The 22807-nt window shown below is 52.2% G+C and overlaps 3 protein-coding genes across 3 annotated transcripts in view; 1 reads left to right on the top strand and 2 right to left on the bottom strand.

Moving 5' to 3' along the window:
* Nucleotides 1–242: 242 nt before the first annotated feature.
* PSMD9 (proteasome 26S subunit, non-ATPase 9) lies at nt 243–4184 on the bottom strand. Its single transcript, XM_059827730.1, has 6 exons — nt 4071–4184; nt 3870–3972; nt 2616–2809; nt 2027–2128; nt 1408–1496; nt 243–1052 (listed from the first exon to the last, which is right to left on the bottom strand). The coding sequence occupies exons 1-6, from the start codon at nt 4182–4184 to the stop codon at nt 1025–1027; spliced, it is 630 nt and encodes a 209-aa protein (XP_059683713.1). The 3' UTR covers nt 243–1024.
* Nucleotides 4185–4505: 321 nt separating this feature from the next.
* On the top strand, nt 4506–11195 carry HPD (4-hydroxyphenylpyruvate dioxygenase). The gene is made up of 14 exons (XM_059827923.1): nt 4506–4511; nt 5628–5654; nt 6463–6525; nt 7551–7655; nt 7849–7891; nt 7994–8076; nt 8204–8293; nt 8419–8522; nt 8686–8763; nt 8929–9091; nt 9434–9505; nt 10228–10350; nt 10496–10612; nt 10763–11195. Exons 1-14 carry the CDS (start codon nt 4506–4508, stop codon nt 10871–10873), a joined length of 1185 nt encoding a protein of 394 aa, XP_059683906.1. The 3' UTR covers nt 10874–11195.
* Nucleotides 11196–17722: 6527 nt separating this feature from the next.
* Nucleotides 17723–22807, bottom strand: part of SETD1B (SET domain containing 1B, histone lysine methyltransferase) — a 50722-nt gene continuing 45637 nt past the window's right edge. The window contains exons 14-18 of the mRNA XM_059827725.1: nt 21019–21185; nt 20590–20721; nt 19807–19926; nt 18714–18851; nt 17723–17956 (exon numbers count right to left, since the gene is read on the bottom strand). Of these exons, the coding sequence (XP_059683708.1) occupies nt 17783–17956; nt 18714–18851; nt 19807–19926; nt 20590–20721; nt 21019–21185 (731 nt within the window). The 3' untranslated portion in view covers nt 17723–17782. The remainder of the gene's footprint in view (nt 17957–18713; nt 18852–19806; nt 19927–20589; nt 20722–21018; nt 21186–22807) is intronic.

Below are 22807 nucleotides of genomic sequence, written 5' to 3'. Positions count from 1 at the left end.
TAGTCCACTTTTTCAGTCTATTTCAGGTCTGGTTAATAACAATTCTAACAAAATTCTCATTACGTGTGATGTGTTATGCCGCAACCTGCTTATGAAGCACTAACGGAAGACTTGCACCTTACCTGGGCTTCAGCTCCAGATGGTCAACAGGTCATCATTTTGTGTCTGTGCAGATCTGCGTTTAACCCACCCAACTTGGCCCACAATTATTGCCCAAAATAACAACTTCTACAAGAACGGAGAGAGGCATAACTCAGTTTTATTATTTCGGAAGAGTATTTTGAAGTTAAACTGGAAACAAGCTTACAACAAACCAATCATCCCCGAAATCCCCTTGAAGAGCTTATACACCCTAAACCCAACTACCACAAATAAACAAAAACGAAACAAAGTAAAAAACTCATCCGGTTAGGAGGACTTTTATCATGACCATACAAAATACTTTAAGTAAAGCAAAGTAGAATTATAACCCCTATTCCTTATCTCATTGACTTAAAATAAATTAAGCATTCCAAAAATTCTTTCATAATGTTCAGTGACTTCAAAAGTTGTGGCAACACAGGGAAGATAAAGTATCAAACTTGCGTATTTCTTGACTGTGATCTACTATTATAGACACCAAAAAGTGCTCCGGGACTTTTTAGCATATATTACAAGATGTTCAGCAAGGAATTTTATGGGGAAAAAGAGGAATGCTCTGTTATCACCAAGTGAGAGCACTTCACGCTCTTTAGAGCCTGAAGTTTGGGTCCCTCTATAGCCTCGTTCCAAACTGATACAAGTTGCAAGAGATGAGAAGCCACACCTTGCGACTCTGCAAGCTACTCCTGATGAACCTGTGCAATTCTGAATTGCAGTCAGACCTTACTCTGTCAGAACCTCTTCAGACTCTGCGAGTCTGGCACGCAGAGGTCACAGCTTCCGAAACGTTTGTTTCGGCAAAAATGCATGGGGAAGTTTTCAAATCAGATCAGAGTCCAGAAAGCAGGCACAAGCTTCAGCTTTATTGTTTTCCAAGCAATGGTCATCTTTGCAAGGGAATGATATTGCAGCTGAAAAAGAAGAGGGTAGAAGGAAACATTAAAGTCTCAGTTCTCAAACAAGCACAGAAGGTCTGACATGGCATGAATCAGACCCACCACAACCCTCCTCCATTGGTTTCCTCTAGTGGACAAACTAGCTGCTGAGCCCTTCCTCCCTGTCCTCATGTTTGATGCAACTCGCCTCCCCACATCACTGGGCAAAACCGTCAGCCTCCAGCTCTCAGCTGGTACCCGCCAGTGAAGGTCATCAGAGCGGGCAGCAACACGCGCTGACAGCAAAGCACGGAGCTGGCCCCGCTGCAGGAAACGTGCTCCGAGCTGGGTGAAAGCCTCATCTGTTCTAGTAAACGAAATAGCAGCTTACCCAAGGAGGCCCTTCCCAGCCCAGCGCTTCGGAGTCAGCCCCAAGTGCACTTTTTTGCCGCTGCGGATCACAGTCACACTCAGGGGTCTCTGAGAGGGAGGGGAAAAAAAAAAAAAAAAAAAAGAAAAAAAGCTGGCAACTTTCCATCACCAAGTCAACTCTCTTCTTCCTTTTTTTGCTGAAGAACATTAGGCCCAGAGGACGTGTTCTCCAGCGGCACCCATTCCTATCCCTGCAGCTAGATCTGACAGACAGGAGCGTTTTGTGTGGAGACATCTCCAGGAGATCTCTCACTTCCACTATAAAGCACCTGGTGGCTGCGACAGCTTCCTTGGCCAGTCCACGAGGGTGGCACAGCAATGCAGCCTGCTGCTGCAGGGAGTCCCCGGGGGAGAACAGACAATGTGATGCTCACGGAAAAGAGAACGCACCTCTTAGCTCTCTTCTATCCAACAGGATTAGCTCAATGCTGTGAAAGAACAAGGCTACAACAGCACAGACTGAATCTGACACTGTTTCTGACATGGAAATGATGATCCCAGAGATCTGAGCTCCATAGAAAAAGCTGTGGCTAACAGAGACAGGCAAGAGAATGCAGTTACAGCAGAAATGAGCTCACCCCTTCGCTGTGCTGCACCACTGTGGCAATGTTCTGCAGGTTCTGGAAGTTGTTGACGTTGACAGAACCAAACTCCACAATCTCATCGTCGACCTGAAGTCCCTGGACAGAGATAGACAAGAGATGAGCATCTGCCTTCTCCAAAGACAGGTAATATCACAGCAGCATCACCCTTCACCCAGCCACATGGAGAGAGATGTGCCACAACGCTACTCTTCTCTCCATTCGGGCAACTGAACTACATTACACCCCCTCACGTCCTTAGATTGAAGGAAGTACTCATTCCTCCGTCCTATTCTATGGGAAGAGAAATACTGAGGCTAGAACGGTCAGTGAGGCCTGGTATGAGCTGTGTGGTGCAGCGATACAGCTGAGAAGAGAGTACTCATCTCCCTCCCGCACAGTGACTAGTCTATTCACAGGACATTCCAGTGTGACAAAAAAAAAAAAAAGGAGGGGGGGAGAACCCTAATCAAACCCCCAACTTATTCCCACTTATTAACAAGAGACCAAGAAAGCCACCTGCTATGTTTTCTCTCTGGGTCCAGAAGAAGCCTTCCCCACGAGCTGTCAGACCCCACCAACTTACCGAGACACTTGCAGGAGATCCTGGAGTCACCGCGTTCACTTTGGCAAAAGCCTGTGGCAGGCTCTGGTTCTGGCTCATTGCCTCGGCCAGCGCCTCCGCCTCATCCTTGGCGTGCTTCTCCTTCTCCCGGGCGTGCAACTGGTGAAGAGCTTCCTCCACCTGCTTCATCAGGGCCTTGTGATCGTTCTGCAAACCTGCGGGTGACACCGTTAGCACAGAGGGAGCAGGAGCGAGGTACACCTAAGGGTTCTTTCTCAGCACATGCTCTCCTCTGCAGCTGTGCTGAAAAGGGTATTCCGGGTGCCTCGGATCCCAGCTGCGGCGAGCCATAACCTCCTGCTGGTGTATCCGCTGGGTCCCGGTGCCAGCCCTGCTCACACCGCCCAGAAGGTGTCTATGGGTAGAAGTCAAACACAGAGAAAACCACCCTACAAATTTTGGTGAATCCCTAAGGTTGGAAAAGACCTGTAAGATCGTCAAGTCCAACCATCACCCCAACCCCACCATGGCCACTAAACCATGTCCTACAGTGCCACATCCACACGTTCCTTGAACCCCTCCAGGGATGGTGACTCCACCACCTCCCCGGGCAGCCTCTGCCAGTGCTTCACCGCTCTCTCCGTAAAGAAATTTTTCCAAGGAAGCGGGGCTCAGAGGCCCATGGTCACCTAGAAATCACTGAGCAGCTGAAGTCTTTTTTCCATCACACCCCGTACTGTTACGTATGTAGAACAAAAGCCATCCCCAAAGACAGGGCAGGGGGGAAGCCTGGGAAGGAATAAACACCAAACTATTTTCTACCCAAAGCTTATTCTACAAACACCACAAAACGGCTTCGCTGCATTTCACAAATCCCAAACGGCTCCACAGCAGAAGCGGAATTTCAACGCCGCCGCAACAACCTGTGGCCAAGAGCGTTTTCCTGACTAAGCCGATCCCCGCGGGCCGCGAGCACGGAGCGAAATCACCCAAAACCAAACTCGGGGCGAGGCCGGTTTGCAGTTTTCGAAGACGCGGGACGGCCGGGCGGAGCGACGGGAGCTGCAGGTCCTTCGCCCGTTGCGCCGTTACGAGCGGGACGTTCGTTCCAGCCGCAGAGGCCTGTGGGCCTCCGGCCAGGCCGCCTCTCGCTGCGGGCTCCTGCCGGAGGCCCCGGCCCCCCCGGCCCCACGGCCCCCCCGGCCCCACGGGCCCCCCGGCCCCACGGGCCCCCCGAAGGGGCCCCCCGCCCGCCCCCCGCGGGGCCCCACTCACAGATGATGTTGTGCCGGGCGGCGCGGACTTGGTAGAGGTCGATGTCGTCGCGGGGAAAGCCCTCCGCGTCAACCAGCGGCTCGTTCATCCCGACGCCCTTTTGCTGCGAGGGAAGAGGCGGCCGTGGGGCTGCGAGCCGGACCCGCAGGCCGGACCCGGGCCCCGCGCCCCGCCACCGCCCGCCCGCCCCGCCGCACTGACGCCCTCCAGCAGCTCGTAGCAGGCCTTGATCTGCGCCTCGATCTCGTCCTTCCTCTTCACCAGCTGCTGCACGTCGCTGACGGTGACGGGGCGGCTCCCGCCGGGCTCCGCCATGGCCGCCGCCGCAACGGTCGCTACGGGCGCCGGGAGCGGACAAAAGGCGTCACAGGAGGCGGGGCGGGGCCGGCAGCGGGAGCACCGCCCGCGGGGCGGGGATTGGGCGGGGTCAGCACTGAGGGGGCGGGGTCATCGCTTCGGGGGCGGGGCCAGCACCGCGGGGGCGGGGCCAGCACCGCGGGGGCGGGGCCAGCGGCGGCGCGGGGAGCGGTGGCAGTGCCGGGGGGTCACAGAGGTGCGATGGTGCCCGGGGGTGGTACCGTGGTGGCGGTGCCATGGGGTGACGCAGCGGTGGCAGTGACGTGGGGTGACACGGCCATGACGGTGACACAGCAGTGTCGCTGCCACAGGGTTATACAGCTGCGACGGTGCCATGGGGCGACCCTGTCCCTGCTGTGGCCCCTCTCCAGCCGGTGCCCCAGCGCACTCGCAGGGGCAGCACAGGGCTGTGCCCCCCCGGGACAGCCCCACCACCAGACCGCCACGCTGCCGGCACCCGCCCGAGCCCCCCCATGCCCGTCCGCCCCAGCCCCGCCGGCCGCTCCGCCTTGCCGCCGCTCCCAGCCGCGGGGTGCACGTGCTGGTGTCCCCCCCACAGGGCTGCCTCCTGCCCCCTCCTTCTGCGGCCCCCACATTTCGTGGACCCCCGCAGCGCTGGGCTCGCCGGAGCCGAAGGCGGCACCGCGTGGCCCCACGCCCGGACGCCGTGTGCGCAGCTGCACCCTGCACGCAGCCGAAATGCCGCAGCTGGATGTCGGCCGGGAAGGCCGATGGGCACAGGACGGGACACGTCCCCGCGAAGGGGTGAACGTCCCCGGGGGCAGGCGGGCGGAGGGGGGCAGAAAGTGCTGCTGCGCTTGCATCACCCCTCCGTGGCCCCGGCACACGTGGGGCTGGGGAGGTTTTGCTGTGGGGTTAGCGGGCTCCCGCGCCGCAGAGCCTCGCACGCTCGCATGCTCACCACCCGCCACGTCTGACTCTGCTGTGCCACAGCCCGGACTGCGAACGACCCCGGGACACGGGCCCGGAAAGCCGCCCACGGGACGGTGCTGGCGGATCCCAGCCCAAACCAAACACATCTCTGGGTCACAAATGCTTCGGGTTGGGGGTGGGAGGAGGTGGAGCCGAGGAGGAGCTTCCCCCGTCCCACCGCTATATTAAACGCCCTCATGGACTCCCACCCTCTTTGCCGCTGTCACATCACCAGATCACAAAAATGGTGAGGGGCAGCGGATGGGAATTAAATTAAATGGCTGGGGCTGGATGGCGCGGGACGTCTTGGGAGCTTTACCGGGTTTAATCTCTGCTTCAATGCGGACTTTGCTGGAAGTCATGCAGAAGAGCTGTTCCTCATACACTGACCTTTGCATTCAAGCTCCCTGGGGGCTGAGGTACCTTCCCGAACCGCTAACGTCTCTCTTCTCTGATTCTCTCTTTTAGACGTCTTACACAGACAAGGGAGAAAAGGTAAGAGCCGTTTTGCGTCCATGGTCCTGCCCCGTTGCCTGGTGTGAAACATCAGCCGTGTTAACGCAAATAATACTCATTCCTTACTCCTTGATTGCCTGGTAAAATCAGAAGTAAAACCGCTCTCTGGCTGGGCCACCCAGGATGTGGTTCCTCGTTGTAAATCAATGTTAATGATGGAAACTTTTTGTTTCCTTTTTCTTTCTGGTTTGGGAGGAGAGCGACAATCGGGAGAGGATGGGTATTGCCCAGCCGACGCCGATGCCTAAGCAGAATCCTCATTTGTTGCAACATTTATTGCCAAATGCTGCACTTACTCACCACCTTTTTCCCCTCTAAAGCGCTTTCCAAACCAGCGGTGCGCATCGCGGCCGGGTGCCCGACGCCGCGGGTTGGACAGCGGTGGGGAACAGAGCGAAGGGGGATTTGTCCCGGCGCTGGTGGTTGTGTAAGAGCGTTTCGGGGGAGAATTAATCTTTAACACAACAAGGTTCATGGGTGGGCAGCCCGCTGCAGGGGCCGCTTGCAGGGAGCACCAGGAGCACCGGGACTGACCCAGCCCCAGGCGAGATGGAGCTTTGCACCTTCCACCCCGCAGAGCAGGATCCTCCGGCACCTGACTGTAAAGCGCTTTGGAAAATCGCTGTTTCGGGGCAGCAGCCGGGGTTTCACCCGGTTAATTCAGATGCATTCGCAGGAGACGCATTTGCAGGGTCACAGCTGCCACTTCTCCCTGCTCCAGAGATGAGCAATGCTGCGGGAAAGGATGTGGCAGCGGCTCTCAGCCCTGTTTTCCCCTTCCCTTTAGCCCCTGCGAGGCCGCTTCATCCATTTCCACTCCATCACCTTCTGGGTCGGCAATGCCAAGCAGGTGAGAGGCTGCGGCTGGCCGGGCACGGGTAACGGTGGGTGCCCACTGTGCCGGGACAGGGCGGCCGCTCTGGTTATTGGCAGCCGGGGGGGCGGTTCGTCCCGGCAGCCCACCGGACTGGGGTCGTGCCGGTCTCCCAAAGCCTGTCCCTGGCTCAGCGCCCGTGCCCACTGGCACGGCCTCAGCCAACGGCCTTGGGGGCCCTTGCGCAAGGCGAGGGGCGGCTGCCCGGGGGTGTGCGCGGGAGGGGCCCAGAAAACGCAAACCAGCACACGCGGCACGGCTCGAACCACGGTCACTGACCCGCAGAGCGATAGGGCATTGTGTAGCTGCTCTCCATCACTCGCTGGTAAAAGACCGCTGGCGAGTTAAAAACCCCTCTGCTTCAAACCTGAGCTGCTTTTTGCCCAACCTGGCAGATGAACAGGAGATGGGCAGAAGCGTTTCCCCCTCGGCAGCGGCTCCCTGCCTGCTGCCCGGCCGTGCACCAGCCCTGCGCCCGCTGCGCCCTGCCTGTCCCTGGCCGCCTTGGGTGCGGGAGGGCTCTGGAGGCAGCGCTTCCCGCTGAGTTTGGGTTTTTTTTTCCCCAGTATGGGCCCTTTCTCACCTCTGCTTGCTCCTCCTGGGCTGCTGGAGGGAAGCAGAAAAGCTCGGCTGCTCCCTGCACACAGAATCACAGAATCACAGAATCACTACGGTTGGAAAAGACCTGTAAGATCATCGGGTCCAACCTGGGGAAAAAAAAAAAAAAAAAGAAGAAAGAAAAAAAAAAAACCCACCCACACCACACAACAACAAGCCACAACCCACCCAACACCACACAGCACCATGTCCATCAAGCTACATCCCACAATGCCACATCCACACGCATGCACGTGCATGCTCTTGCACACGCGTGACTTGCACACGCCACGGTAGCCGTTCTCCACGGGCTGTTGGTGCTGCCCTGGCTGGGGGGAGCCCCGCGGGAACCGGGGGCCACCGACGCCACGGCTTCACCCGGGGCGGCTCTCGCCTGCCCGCAGGCTGCCTCCTACTACTGCAACAAGCTGGGATTCGAGGAGCTGGCGTACCGGGGGCTGGAGACCGGCAGCAGGGAGGTGGTCTCACACGCCATCAAGCAGGACAAGGTAAGGGCACTGATGCACCTTGCAGAGGTGCCACCGCCCGGGGGGAGGCTGGGGGGAGACGAGGCGGCGTCGGAGGTGCGGGTGCTGCCAAAACCTGTTTGCACCATTAAACCCTGCGCCTGCAGCGCATCTGCCCCAGCCTGGGGGCACCGCCACGGCTCCATCCCTCACCTGTCCTCCTCTTCCTCACCAGATCGTCTTTGTTCTCTCGTCCGCTCTCAACCCGGGGAATGAGGGTAGGTACCGCGGGGGTCCGTGGGGGGGAGAGAGAGTGGGAAAGGGCCGCGGCAGAGCAAAGCACCTCTGCTCATGCCCGCGGCTGCTCTCGCTCCGGGCAGAGATGGGGGAGCACCTGGTGAAGCATGGCGACGGGGTGAAGGACATCGCCTTCGAAGTGGAGGACTGCGACTTCATCGTGCAGGTAGGCAGCCCCTCTGCTCCCTCCTGCGCGGCACCCCGAAACGGCGAGGGGAGGCGGGGAAAGGCCTGGGGATGTCTCCCCCCGGCCCGGAGCAGCTGGGGCAGGAGGGGGTCTCTCTCCTGCCCAGAAAGCCAAGGAGCGCGGAGCCGTGGTGGTGAAGGAGCCCTGGGTGGAGGAGGACAAATTCGGGAAGGTGAAGTTCGCGGTGATCCAGACGGTAAGTGGCAGGGCAACCGCGGAGGCTGAGCCCCCGCGCCAGAGCGGGGTCCGTGGGAGCAGACTGGACCCGGGAGGTCCCCGAAAATCAGGGCCACCATGCAACCACTTTCCCCCCCCTCGCAGTACGGTGACACCACCCACACCTTGGTAGAAAAGCTCAACTACAGGGGCCTCTTCCTACCCGGGTACCACCCGCCCCTCTTCAAGGACCCCCTGCTGCCAAAGCTGTGAGTACTTCCCAGAGGGTCCTGCCCAGCTCTTTGCCGCCGTGCGCCAGTGGGACATCCCACCGAGGAGCCGGACAAGTCCCCGCTGCCTCAGCCTGGAGCCCCCCGCGCTGTGGGGTGCCCCCGAGCCCGGCTGAGAGCCGCCCCCCTCTTCCCCCCGCAGACCCAGCGCCAAGCTCAACTTTGTTGACCACGTCGTGGGGAACCAGCCTGATCTCCAGATGGTCCCAGTGGCGGACTGGTAAGAGTGGGGAGGGCTGGCGGGAGGCGGGATGGAGCAGCAGCGCTGCTCTGCTGGTCTCACCGCTTCCGACAGTGGGGGCTGACGCTAATTAAGCCAGAGCAGAGCTTCGTTAGTGCGGGGATGGAGTGAGGGACTTGATCGTGCCCTTTGTGGCCTGGGCAGGTACCAGAAAAACCTGCTTTTCCACCGCTTCTGGTCGGTGGACGACAAGCAGCTGCACACCGAGTTCAGCGCCCTGCGCTCCATCGTGGTCACCAACTACGAAGAGACTATTAAGATGCCAATCAACGAGCCAGCGCTTGGCAAGAAGAAATCCCAGATTCAGGTGAGCGGATGCCGGTGGGTTGATCCATCAGGTTGCCACCGCCTCGAGCGGGACTTTGGTGAAGGAAAAGGGGCCAAAGGGTCAGCGATTTGGAGCCAGCGCAGACGTGCTGTGCTAAGGTGGCTGCTGGAAAGCAGCCCTGGCCCTGCTTGGGTCTGCCAAGGGCTGTCAAACCCTGGGGGAGCTGCTGGGACTGATCTCACCTGATCTCGCCAATAGTGTCTTCTTTTAATTTCAGTGTGTCCCTGAGCTGATTCTGCTTTCATGCTTTTAAGCCCACGCCCAGCCCTTTGCACGCTGTAGCTGCAGTGTCACTAACGCGGTGACATTTTTTCCTGGTAGGAATATATTGACTACTACGGCGGGGCCGGAGTCCAGCACATCGCACTGAACACCTCCGACATCATCACGGCGGTGAGTGCAGCCCCGGGCACCCCCCTGCCCCGTCCCATCCCGTCCCGGTGCCTCCACCCCGTCCCACCAGGCACAGTCCTCGTCACAGGGTGGTGGTGGACTATGACCCCCGTCGGGGTACGAGGGCACGGGCAGGCTGAGCGGGTTTTCTGCCGTGGTTGTCTTACAACCAGGATTAACAGCCCAGCGAGTCCCTGGAAAGGGACCTGCCTGCACCAGTAAGCTGCTGGGAGATGCCCGTCCCTCCAGTGCAAAGCAATTGGGGTCTGCAGGGACCCCAATGGCACGTGCTGTCCTTGGGGGGTGGCCGGTGGGGAGCTCAGGCAGCCCGGGCTGCTGGACTGAGCCACCATAACACATCACCCACCTCTGCCTGGGGCCGATGCTGGTCTGGACCGAGCCAGCTGCTGTTGAGCACTTGGTTTTGGACTCATCTCCAGACCAAAGGGCCTCCAGAGGTATCGGGGGTCAGGGTGGGGTGAAGCATCCTTGCACGGTGGCCAAATCCCTGCATTGCTTGGGGAGTGCATCTTGGGCCCTCCCGTTCCTGGTGCCCAAAGCGAGAAGGTGGGACAGGTCCCCATGCGCGACGTTGGCCAATGTAATGGGAAGGTACCGCTCTGCCTCCCGACACTGTCCGTCCCGGGCCATCCTCTTGGCACAAACCACTCCACGAACAAGTCCCAAGCCCGACCCACGCCGGGGTCTCCCCTGCCTTGCAGATCACCAACCTGAAGCAGCGGGGCGTGCAGTTCATGGATGTGCCATCCAGCTACTATCAGATGCTGCGGGAGAGGCTGAAAACTGCCAAAATCAAAGTGAAGGAGAACATCGACAAGCTGGCGGTGAGTCAGACCGGCATGAGATGGAAAAGGTTTACCCAGGGCTGGACCAGCTCCTCAACATGTTTCGCAGGGATGAGGGTGATGCAGAGGGATCCCCTTGCTCCTCTGCGGGTCTCTGAGCTGTCGCCCTCTTCCTTTTCTCCAGGAACTGAAAATCCTGGTGGATTTTGATGAGAAAGGCTACTTGCTCCAGATCTTCACCAAACCAGTTCAAGACAGACCCACAGTCTTTCTGGAGGTCATCCAGCGGCATAACCACCAGGTTGGTTTGAGGATTTCATGATGATCTTGGCTTCGGGACCTCAGTGCCATCAAGTACCGTCACCCAGCCAGCTCTCGGTGCTGCTCTTCCTCAGCCGGTTCCGAGCTGACGACCCTGTCCCCGCGGTCTGTAACGTTGTCGTCTCCGCAGGGCTTCGGTGCTGGGAACTTCAAGTCTCTGTTTGAAGCCATCGAAACAGATCAAGACGCAAGAGGAAACCTGACTGTCCTGGAGCCCAACGGGGAGACCAAGCGCATCTAGAGGATGGCAGAAAACGCCGCCCTCGTCCCTGACGAGCTGATTCACAAACGAACCAGGAAATGGCCGTTGTTTTGGTAAATAGCCCAGACCTAAGTGTCATAAACCCAGGGAAGCTGCTGCCAAGTTGGAGATGTAACAGGACTCAACACCTATCCCGACCCAGCCCCGGCGCTGCCCTCCAGTGACTTCTTGGGAGAGGGAGCATGGGAAATAGCAAACACGCTCTTAAAAAGCAGTTTAATCTGACCCAAACCACCAAATTCTTAACAAAAGGCAGATTTAAGGCATGTGCCAAAGACACGCAGCTACGGAGGAAGACAGAAGAAACAACTGGGAGTGCCTAAATTTAGCCTATCCAAAGTTTTCTGTTAATTTTAGCTATGCGGGAAGCTGGGAAAGGAAAGCACGGAGGCGTTTGCCTCTCCGTGCGTCTCATTTTGTAAGATTTTATTTTAATTGCTTTTAGATTCAATCTTGAATTTGAATTTGCTGAGATTAAACACATGGTGTTAAGGTAGCTACAACATTCTGGAATGAGACTTAATTGAATTGAAGTATTTCAGCCTTCCCAAGGCAACGTGGTCTTGCTCTAATACCTGTAAATTCCTGAATTAATGAAGGGTTGGGGTTTCTCCTGTATTTCAAGAAGTAATTGCTGGCACTGGCAGCGATTCCTTGGCTCAGATCCCAGCTGCATGTGCAAAGTCTCCTCTGGGCATCGCTGTGGTGTTGTCACTGTCCTTTGCAAGGGGACTTTCCCCACCGACACAATAAAACCCTTTTCTGTCACAGCTTGAGTGCCTGGTAAGTTAACGTGGCGGGGCTGGAGCCCCTCTATGCCACGTTCGCTGCGGCTGCAGGTTGAACGCTCCCCGAGGAGTCTGCAGACCTCAGTACATGACTGCTGAAGACCATCTCAGGGTCTCCGGTGCCCACAGGTCTCCCCGCTGTTGCACATCTGCCCTCCAAAGCCCCGGTGCACCCACCACTGCTCCCCAAGTTTCCCAGCATCGAAGCTGCTCGAACCCCGAGCAGCCAAAGCCCCTGCCAAGCGCTCGGCTCAGGATGGGCTCCTCGGACACGAGCCCCGGCCCCGTCTGGCCACCCTCCAGGCTGAGCCCTGCTGCCTCCTGCCCCGTGCCAGCCCTGCGAGGTTGGGCTGTCCTGCATCCCCAGCCCTTCAGCTGCCGTGGTCAGCTACAGAAGCCGAGAACTGAGCTGGGAAGTCACCTACAGCCCAGGCTCTCTCGTCTCTTCCATTTCCCCCTCCCTCAGCCACTCCATTCATCTCTGCTCCGGGCATCTCTTTTCCTAAAGCTCAGAGGAGCCGCTTTGACCACGGCTCGCCACGTTCACCGCGGCAGCAGCCCCCAGCGAGGGAGGGTGGGGGGCACGGCTCCAGGCTGTGCCTTCACCCGCACCAAACCTCAGCGGCTGGCCCAGCTCCCCCCTCCTGTAAACCACAGGTAACAGAATTCATTTTCGATTTGAATAAACCGATTTAAAAGGAAGAAAGAAACCAAAGGGCTCCGGCCCCAACAGCATCACCCGAACCAGCAACACTAACACCTCGCTTTGTAGGTTAAGGGCTTTTGACTCCATAGAGTTTAATACAAAAAGACGTGAACTGGGAAAAGCGCAGGGCAGAGGCTGCAGGAGCAGGGAGCCCTCCCCTGCCCCGGCAGCACGGCTGAGGTTGGATGGGTTAGGGACACCGGGCTCCGGGGCAGGGGGGCCAGCGCCTGGCTGGGCTTCAGCTCTGAAGGGTTGTAAGGATTTTTAATCCTAAGACCGTTTTCTTTAAGTTTATAAACTTAAATCACTCACTTATTTCTTTCATGCAATATAATGTTGCTTAAAGTAATTTCCTGCTCACCAGGATTAGTATTTTCCGTAAACTTTGCCGAAAATCAGTTCTTTGGACTGCTCTGTTTCTGGATCTGGTTCCTTGAGCTCTCACGGTTCCCAGCACAGGTCTGAGAGGAAAAAGCTGCCCTGGCTATACATTAAGCACAACATAATTTTTCTGTAAGAAAAGTCAGTATATTTATGGTTTGCTTTATAAAAGTTACTATAATACAATGGTACATAGTATTCAATTCACAAAAATATGAACAAATATATACAGCATGACACATCCACAACAAAAACACTTTCTTCAAAACAAGGTACATACTTGGTGACAGATTCTATATGCACAAAACATCCCTAAATTTATAAATTTGCTTAACGAAAGAAAAAGCAGAAATCCTAAATCTTCAAAGCAGAGTTGTTTTTTTAAGGAACTTAAAAAAAAAATAAGATTTTTTTATTTTTCATTTATTGCAAACCATTTTACCTGCCTCCTTTTAAAGGAGGCCCTTTATTTTCACACTGTGAATTAAAACAACCTGTTTATAGAACCAGAAAACTGCAAGGATTGGGAGCCGGGTGTTCTTCCATTTTGCTTTTAAAACTGCCCATTTGTTTTAGAGTGTCCGTTACGACGCATTTCTTTTCCCTTGGACAAATACTACAGTGGCAATTAAGGAGGAAACTCATAAAAACAAAACAAATATTAAATTGAAAAAATCCAGTTGCAAACTCGCTTAAATACATTTTAGGTTGTCTATTAGACTGTACACATTTCCTCGCTTGAAATAAATAGATTTTGCACATTAGGTTTCAGACTGGGGGGGGGGGAAAGAAGAAGCCTTGACTTGGCAATTTTTTGTCTTCAGTTTCTTAATGCTTCTAATTCCATCTATTTATTTGACAAAAAACATATTTATACAGAATTTACATTATACAAAGCTTGACACAAGCTGTAAATGCCACCAGCTCCTTTGCTATACTTAGTCCTTCTTCCTCCCCATTTCCTCGACATGATTTAGAGCTGGAATCTGTTTAAAAAGAACTCCAAATTACAATAGTCACTTTTAATAAATTATTTACATGCTCTTGAAGTACAAAGAAATCAGCAAAAAAATTTCAACATGTTTCTACAAGAAACAGTGTTTGAAGAGAAGATACTTGAGTTTGCCTATGTACAGAAGATGCATTTTTTTTATACTTCAAAATCCTTTTTTCCTTAAATTTTTATTTTATACAGAAATGCACTGAAATGATCCCTGAAAAAGGTCACAAAAACCGGAACTGAAACTACTGTATACTTTGTTGGAGTTTAAAAATGTTTTGTTTTGTTTTTTTTTTTCTTGTAGAAATAAGCTGCTTTATACAATATAAATATCTGCAAGATGAGCCCCTTTCCCTCCCGGACCCCCGATAGTCACAGACCACTTATTGGGACCAACCTGGAATTGCAGACAGGGGTGTGAACCGAACGGATAAATGAAGGTGTCGGGCAGCGGCAGGCAGGATTTGCGAGCACAGACTGCGCTTCCCAGAAACGCCAACTGCAGAGGCATCTGCACCCTGAACTCAAGCCAGCTCCACGTTGGGAAACTAAAGATTTAAGTTATATTTCCAAAACTTTTGCACTATTCTCTTGGGTCATTTCACCTAATGAGATACAATTTTGCAGGGAGCACAGTCAATGTCTCTCTCTTTTTTGTCTTAGGTTGCAATTTAAGTGAAGATAAATTGGGGACATGCCTTTCAGAGAACAAAACGACTTCAGTAAATCTCTCTGTAAAGCAGCACGCGCTGGTGAGGTTTCTTTTTAGTCCTTGCCACTATTTCCATGGGGTGCCAGGGCGCCCGTGCTGACCGCGGGAGGCGAACACTGGGTCTGATCCAGGCTGGTGTGTGAATCGCACACCTTCTGCCTTTCTCCTCTCATCTCACCCCTTTCTAAGTACGAGCCAAAGTACCCAGGAGGGATTAGAAAGGCATCTCTGTGGGGCTGCCTTCCAAAACCACGTCCGTGGCTGCAGAGCTCCCCTGCCCCGATGAGACCCCGCCGCCTTGCAGGGACACAGGGCAGCCACAGGCAACTGCAGCAGCTCATGGAAATCACTAAACCAGACTTACAAAACCTCACCATAAAATGCTGGTTTGGGGCACGGGGCAGGTCCGCAGTGTAAGACAGAAGCTGCATGGGGAGGACTGTGCAAAGCAAGATTTATGGGGAAGAAAAGAGAAGCCTCACGTTTGGCTTTGAGATCAGACCAATGCGATTTTTCAGAAGTGCTGCAGGTCCAACATCTCTGTTTCCTCCTGGGGAGTTACTGGGAGCTCAGCTCTTCCAAAACCTCACATTATTTGTCTGGGATCATAAAAAGGGATGGGTTATGGGTAGTTTCAGAAGTACCCAAGGGATTTAGGTGCTGATGGTCTTCGGCACCCAAATCCCTTTGGTGCTCCTAAAAACATGGTGAAGGAACCCAACCTGTAGATCTCATTTCAGAAGACCATGACCTGCCTCCCTGCCTCTCCTCAACAAAGATTAAGGCAAACTGCAGGGGCTAATGCCGCCCAGAGCACACAGATACGCTGGGAAATACAAAACTGTCAGTGGGTACTGCGGGGCTGGGCCATTTGGGGTGTCTTCACCCCCACAACACCACCGTTAATGCACTGGTTTGATGGACCAGAGAGGAAGAAGACCAAGGACATTGGCAGAACTGCTGCACGCGGTGGCTTCAGTTCTGAGACACAGGAAACTTCCGTGCATTTCCAAAGCTTTGAAAGTAAAAGGCCAAGCTGCAGAAATCCCATTTGGAGCATCAACACAACAAGATGAACCTTATTTTTAAAAAGAATAAAATAAATTGAGCAGCTGGTTTAACTCCCAAATGCTCCTGCCATTGCTGCAGTTACAACCAATGTTCAATGACAGAAACTAGTTGTGCTTCTCATAATTTTAGGTTCTGGGTCACCGTTACGCAATTACTGGAGAGATTTATAAAACAGGGGGGGAACAACAAAACAAAAACAGAGATGAGACTATGGACTGTCCAGTCTCAGGGATAATTTCCTCACCCTCAGACAGAAATACAGGCGGTATTAAGGCAGCTTGCAGCAGTCTGTGTGTTCCCATTCTTTCAGGCCTTTTGCCTGAAGAAGAAATTCAGATGCAGAGGTCTAACCTACATTACAAGCTCCACTCCGCTGTGCAGGCCTGGCAATTCCATGTAACAGCTGAAAAAAATTCCAGGAAACACTTTTGCAAGGTTGTAACCTCTGATCGTGGAGCTGTGGTCATACAGCAACTATCGCTGATTTTAAAAGGCTACAAGAATACAGCTGTACAATTTGTTCTGCGGGGAGAAGATGTTTAGTTATGCAGATAATCTTCCCATTTCATAATGACATTGCAACTTCCCCTTATAAGCCAATTAAAAAGGTTTTAGTACAACTAATCTCTACTTCTAAAGCTGGAGAAATTCAATGCAAGTTGAAAAACCGATCCTGTCTATACCTGAACGGTCGTGTAACATTTCCAGATCACATCCAAAGAAGTATTTCTTTGGTGTTTTGCCCCATTTTTAAATGGAACCTCTCGAAGAACTGCAACCTTCACCTCAGCACATCTAACAAGGACAAAATATATCAAAAAATAATTTCAAAATATGCCTTCCAAATTTAAAGAAGCATTCATTTTCATGCTGTAGATGGGGGAGGAGAGGATTGCTCCCGCAGCCTACTCTCGGGGACACTTTTACCATGTTCTTACTGGAGGGATGGGACCACCCCAGGGCAAGTTACTGAGTAACAGAGGGAGGAGAGCGGCACGGCACAGCTCGCTCCTATCACAGGAGGCATCTCCCCCATTCAAGGACAGAGCAAATACTCCACGTAAAATGCTGGAAGGGCAGGGAAATGCAGACGAAAATGAGAAAAATTAATACAAGATACACATCAGCCTGTTTGCCATCTACAGGAAGAAAATCCTGTTATAAACGTGGGCCGTAGCATATGCTTCTTGTAAGGGTAAGATTTCTACAGCATAAACGCGGTCTGAATTGTCCACTTAATTTCAGCCTCAGCCTTTTTTGCATGCAAGACAAACTGATCTCCAAGAAACAGGCATCCCCAAAGGCCACATGCCGTGCCACGATGCTACAGGTACACAACTGACTCGACTTCTTATTAGCGACTGCGGTATCCAAGTATTTTTCATGTACGGGTGCAGAGGTTTTGATCCCCCAATATACCAGCATGGCATACAAAAATTAGAGACGAGCCCAAGGCGCTAAGTTGAGGTCTGCAGCTGACCTGACTCTTCCCTGGGGTGTCTGGCTTAGGGGACTTGTTCAGACTCATCCCTAATGAAAAGGCAGGACAGTTCACCTATAGTCTCGTTGCAGACACAACTCCATACATACACGCACCCAAGCACACGCACACACCCATTCACACACCCTCAAGCCTCTGGCTTGCTCTGTAACATCAACCTTACATTTATTTACAGCTTACTCTGAGAAATCTGTGCAATTTCAGTCAATCAAGCTCCCAACAAACCCTATATGGCATTTTCAGTCTCTGCTTCACATTTAAACGTTGAATGTCTTTTTCAACCAACAAAACTGATGAGAAAAAGGTAGCAGCATTTATGAAAAGACAAAGGTTTATAACAACAATTAAAAAAAGGTACCATTATCCCATTATGGAGCATTAATGTAGGGACTGAACAGAGAAGCTAGTGTTTGGATAGACCATGCCACAAAACGGTAGTCACCTTTTTGTGTGCGCGTTGGATCTGAAAAGGAAAGAGCACCTGAAACATGAACAGTCCTTGTAAGCATGTGCGCTTTTTGCTTTCATTCATGATCCTGGCAGAAGTGCGAAACTTGCTTGATTTTTTTCTTCTCTTTTTTCCTCTCTCTTTTTTTTTTTCCTTTTTTAATATTTTTTTCTTCCTTTTTTTCTTTTTTTTTTTCCTCTTTTTTTGGCAAAGTGCAACCACACCTGGTTACCACAGTTTTGACATGGCTGAAGGTGCAAGTGTGACGAGAAACCTCGAGTTCAGTTCAGGGTTCCCCTGCAGTTCTCGGAGCCACATAAACATGGGATTTTTACATCCTCAATTGGAAACTTGTAGTCATAGGTAATTTCCTCATTCACATTAATGTGCTGTTTGGAGTAGATGACGATCTTCTTTTGAGACTCCACCGTGATCACTTTAGCATAACAATTTGGCTGCAAGGGTGACAGAACAGGTAACGATTTAGGCTCCCGATAGCCATGGCTTCCCAGCCTCCACACAATTATTCCTAGCTAAAATAGAGCAGGGCAGTACTTTCCCTAGACAGCCTCAGTCACGCTTCCAGAGCCTGGACCCAGGGGAAGCAGAGACAAGAAGGTGTGAAGCCAGAAAACAGAGAAGCCCTCCTTGTGCTCCTCCAAAATATCCACGTTCTGGTCATTTGTGGTGCAAAAGAGCCTGGATGATGCTCCACCAAGTTTGCATAGGCTAAGAGCAGCTCCACTATTGCTTAATAATTTGGTCAGGCAGCTAAGTCTTTGCATGTAGGCTGCAGCACAGAGCAGAGAGGAAAGCAGCTTCTCTACCTGCCAGGGTAGAAAATACTTTTTCCGTGTGGACACTAGAAGGAGACTAGTCCCCCAGAATAACAAAGCTAAAATTTGGTTCGTTTTAAGGAAATATTTGTTAGATATGTTTGGTATCTATGTAGATATGTCTCTGTCAGGGTCCCCCAACAGTCAGGAGGATTTCGAGTGCACTCCGTCTTGCTGCATGTTTTGTTTCTCAGGTCTCTCAAATCTCTTTATGCTAGTTTAGACTCTGCTTTGATCTGCTGCAGCTCATTAACATTTAATTATAACCCTGTGACCCCCCGCTACTTCTGAACATGGCCCAAATCAAAGTTAGCAAGGACTCAATGGGTTTATCAGTATGTCAGAGTACAATTATATGCAAAAACACAATACTTACATTACAGCTGTGATTAATAAACCTGGCGAAGTTTCCGCATTTCGTGGCATCGATGATGGTGTCATGATCAACTCTGAACATGTAACTGCTTCCGATGCCTTCATCCTCGTATCGTTTTTCACGCATGTCAGCAATGACCTACAGAGAATCCCATGTGTAGCGTCAGGACACGTCGCAGCAGTGATCTGTGAGCCGAGATCTAAACAACGCTCACCTGAGCTGCACTTGTGCCACTCAACAGATACATGATCCCAAACACCCCAAGGGAACGCAGACCTAACTGAAAACACAGAAGTTCAGGATGGGCTTCTTGAGAGCTTATCTCCGAAGATTTTGAGTATCAGAAACAGTGTGGCCAGCAGGAGTAGGGAGGTGATCGTGCCCCTGTACTCAGTGCTGGTGAGGCTGCACCTCGAATACTGTGTTCAGTTTTGGTCCCCTCACTCCAAGAAGGACATTGAGGTGCTGCAGCGTGTCCAGAGAAGGGCGACGGAGCTGGTGAGGGGTCTGGAGCACAAGTCTGATGAGGAGCGGCTGAGGGAGCTGGGGGTGTTCAGTCTGGAGAAGAGGAGGCTGAGGGGAGACCTTATCGCTCCCTACAATTACCTGAAAGGGGGTTGCAGAGAGGTGGGTGTTGGTCTCTTCTCCCAAGTGACAAGTGACAGGACAAGAGGAAATGGCCTCAAGTTGCGCCAGGGGAGGTTTAGGCTGGATATTAGGAAAAATTTCTTTCCTGAGAGAGTGGTGAAGCACTGGAATAGGTTGCCCAGGGAGGTGGTGGAGTCACCATCCCTGGAGGTGTTCAAAAAACATGCAGACATGGCACTGTGTGACGTGGTTGAGTGGGCATGGTGGGGTTGGGTGATGGTTGGACTTGATGATCTTACAGGTCTTTTCCAACCTTAGTGATTCTGAGTGCTTAGTTTCTATGGGTTGTTGAAAATCCCACCCTTGTACCTCCAAACCATATGCCAATCTCTGCCTAGGTCACACAGCTAACGCCTTACAGCAGGGGCTCCAACCCCAGCTGTCACACTCGAGTGCTTCTTTCAGGGCTGGTTTTTGCTCAGATTTCACCCACAGTCCAGCTTACCTGCCTGATGTTCTGACCCACGTATTCAATCACCATCTCATCAGCTGCAATGGGCTCCATAGCAAAAAGGCCCCAGTCGTGAATGTGGCTCTTGCAGAATTTTAGTTTTTTCTTGCGGAACTGCATGAAGAGAACACCCCAAAACCCCAACCCTGAATCAGTCACAGCACGGAAAAGGAAAGGCCATCCCTGGGTCCAGCATCTGCAGCACACTCCAAGCCACAAGCAATGCTGGGGTACACTTCAATCCGATTTAGTTTCCTTCCATCTCGCAGTGACAGGAAAGCAGGATAGAGGTCATGGAAGGTCCCACAGAGTTGCAGTACTTGGGTTTTTACCACTGACCACACGCTGGGGAGAACAGACCCTTTGAGGCCATCAGTCTCTGTTCTGCATAACCCTGATGGTTCTGACTAGGGGTCAAGCTCTGTAATCATCACATGCTTATTTATAGCCATTTATCAGCCAGCTCATGCCTCTGCTTCTCACAAGCGAGCACCCTGGACTCAGTGTCATGTTTTCCCTGTGACTGCTCTGTTCCTATTTCTCCAGGTAAATTATTTGTATTACACGTTGCATTAAGTTGTATTGTTATATCAAGTTGTATTTCATGGAAGTGCAGGAGAGCCAGGTACCATTCAATCCTCTGGCCCACACAGCAGTGCCCAATGCTGAGACGGCCGTCGCCAAGGTGAGACCGAACTGGCAGGAGGTCCCTTGCCCTGGCCTCAGCCTGCTCCCAACCGGCCCCTGTGCAAAGCAGCAATCCACAGGGTGACCTACCTTGAGCTGGTTGAACTTGAGCAGGTCACTGTCACAGCTACCAGTGAAGGAGGAGAGGAGCCTGCGTTGCTCTGACCGTCTCTCGGAGCCAGCCCGGGTGGAAGCGTGAGGTTGGGCAGGGATGCTCATACCCTGAGAAGACAAATGGGTAATCAAAGCTGAACCAACGGACCCCACACCTGCAGCCTCCCTGCAAGCAATCCCTCGTGCTACATACAACACATCACCGCAGAACGTTCGGCCTCCTAAAACATCCCACATCAAACACTAACACCTCCCTAGCAGCTCCCAGAAGACCAACTCGACACAGGTGTAGCAACAGCTTCACCTCCCTCCTTGCCAAAAGGCAGGAAGCAGCCACTGTGCGTGACACGTTATAAAGCCAAATCCCATTCACACCCCAGCAGTCAGTGGAGGACACGTCCTCACCTGCGTGTCAGCTGGAGGCTCCTCCGCAAAAGCTCGGCTATTGTTGAGGTATTTAAGTTTGTCCTTCTTATCAATTTTGTAATAGCCTTCACTTCGTGCACAGCCCGTCACATGCTCCCGCATCCCATCATCCCGCTTCTTTTTCTTGGGGGTAGAAAAGCTAGTAGGTGGAAAGAAGTTAAGGAGAAACACAGCCACCCATGGATATCGGACAAAACTTGCTAAAGGTACATGGAGCTAACACCAGGAGCTTGGAAAATTATGAAGGGTTGGGGGGGAGGGTTTGCAAAAAAATAACAATACTATTGAAAAATAAAAAAACATCACTAAAGCCCACATGGCTACAGGAAAACCAAGCACATTCTTTCCTTCTTAGCTGCATGCTTTGGGAAACTAAAGTAAAGAGATAATGAAAATTTAAATATAAAAAGGTTAAGCTGTCAAGAGAAACCTGTTTGAGAAAGGATTTCCCCACAGCGCCCACTACGTACACAGACAGCAGCTGCCCAGCCATCTGGACGTACCATTTTCTCTGTTTTGAGTGACACGCTTTCGTTCTATCTCCAGAAACTCCCTGCAGCCACCCCAAGCCCTGAAGACACTGGACTGATCTCACCGCAGGAACCATCCCCACCGACTAGGGCTAGAAGCAGCACAGATGGGCAAGAGATGCTCCTCAGCCCAAAGGGCTCGGAGACAGACGCTGCTCACACCAGCCTCCGTAAACCAGCTCCTTCAGATCCTGATGGGAAGGGTAAGACCCTGTGCAGATGTTTCAAACCCCACTGTCCTGATCAGTCAAGAAGAACCTGCAGCTGGCCTGGCAAGGACACACTGCATTGAGCAGGCAGAAGACACCTTTGGGTTTTTGGCTTCTGGAAGGACAGTGGAGCTGTACTACTGGCAGCTAACCCCCAAAACACAGCAATGAAGCCTATGACAATTGAGATCTACCCAAAAACACTCCCCGTGAGTCGTAACATCTCCTTAACACCAGAAAAATTGAAGCAGAAGGACCATAAAAAGCAAGAAGTGATGGCCTTGAAATCAGAGTGCTGAGGTGTGAGCTTGCTGCAAGGTGAACCCTGCAGGTACTTTCACACCTATCATGCAGCGCAGCACAGGATGAACTGACAACTGGCTGCAGATTATTTTTAAATGGTTTAAAAAGTGACTGTAAATCTGCTGTTATGATAATCCTTATCAACAGGGAAACATATTTCAAATATTTCCACTATGTAAGTTGCCAAATGCAAACACACTTAAGTGCACAGTCACAGGCAAGCCCTACCCTCAGCCGTCCCGTTCTGCCTTTCGCTGGCTGTGGTCCCCCACTACTGCGGGGCCAATTACTCCCACCTTGAAACAGGTTTGGTTTTGGAACTGCTTCCCCAAATGGGGCAGACACAGACTGAGAATTACTGGGGATGATGCATTTCATGATGCTTTTAAAATACTTCCTTTTTGTTTAAATAAATCTATTTCAAGACTATTGCACTGGTATGAAAATTATACATTTAATCTTACACGTTGCCCTCTGAGATGCAAAGAAAGAAAGTATTAAAATGCACAGCTCCACACTGAGCTGCACTTGCTTTCTGTTAGTATCATATCTCTGACTATTTTAAGTGGTTTGGGCTTTTTTGCTTTTGCTTTCGTGTCTTGCAGGGAGTAAGGGATGAGATATTTTAACTTCATGCAAGCTCTAGCAACACACAAGGTGGTGCATTTGTATTCTTTAACATATAAATCCGTATATCCTTCCTAAAAACATTACTAGAAAGTTCTT

This window comes from Gavia stellata, chromosome 21 (assembly GCF_030936135.1).
Source record: "Gavia stellata isolate bGavSte3 chromosome 21, bGavSte3.hap2, whole genome shotgun sequence".
In the NCBI taxonomy this organism is placed as follows: domain Eukaryota; kingdom Metazoa; phylum Chordata; class Aves; order Gaviiformes; family Gaviidae; genus Gavia; species Gavia stellata.
Note: the sequence above shows the minus strand (reverse complement) of the source record. Positions and strands in the feature narration are given on the sequence as shown.

What these genes read in the sequence shown, in the direction of transcription:
- PSMD9 (XM_059827730.1), bottom strand. Translation starts at nt 4,184, where the DNA reads ATGGCGGAGCCCGGCGGGAGCCGCCCCGTCACCGTCAGCGACGTGCAG. An exon ending in GCTACGAGCTGCTGGAGGGC is followed by an intron (nt 3,973 to 4,070) that starts GTCAGTGCGGCG and finishes CTTCCCTCGCAG; the next exon opens with CAAAAGGGCGTCGGGATGAA. An exon ending in GATCTCCTGCAAGTGTCTCG is followed by an intron (nt 2,129 to 2,615) that starts GTAAGTTGGTGG and finishes ATCTCTGTCCAG; the next exon opens with GGACTTCAGGTCGACGATGA.
- HPD (XM_059827923.1), top strand. An exon ending in TCTCAACCCGGGGAATGAGG is followed by an intron (nt 7,892 to 7,993) that starts GTAGGTACCGCG and finishes CGCTCCGGGCAG; the next exon opens with AGATGGGGGAGCACCTGGTG. An exon ending in GACCCCCTGCTGCCAAAGCT is followed by an intron (nt 8,523 to 8,685) that starts GTGAGTACTTCC and finishes TTCCCCCCGCAG; the next exon opens with ACCCAGCGCCAAGCTCAACT.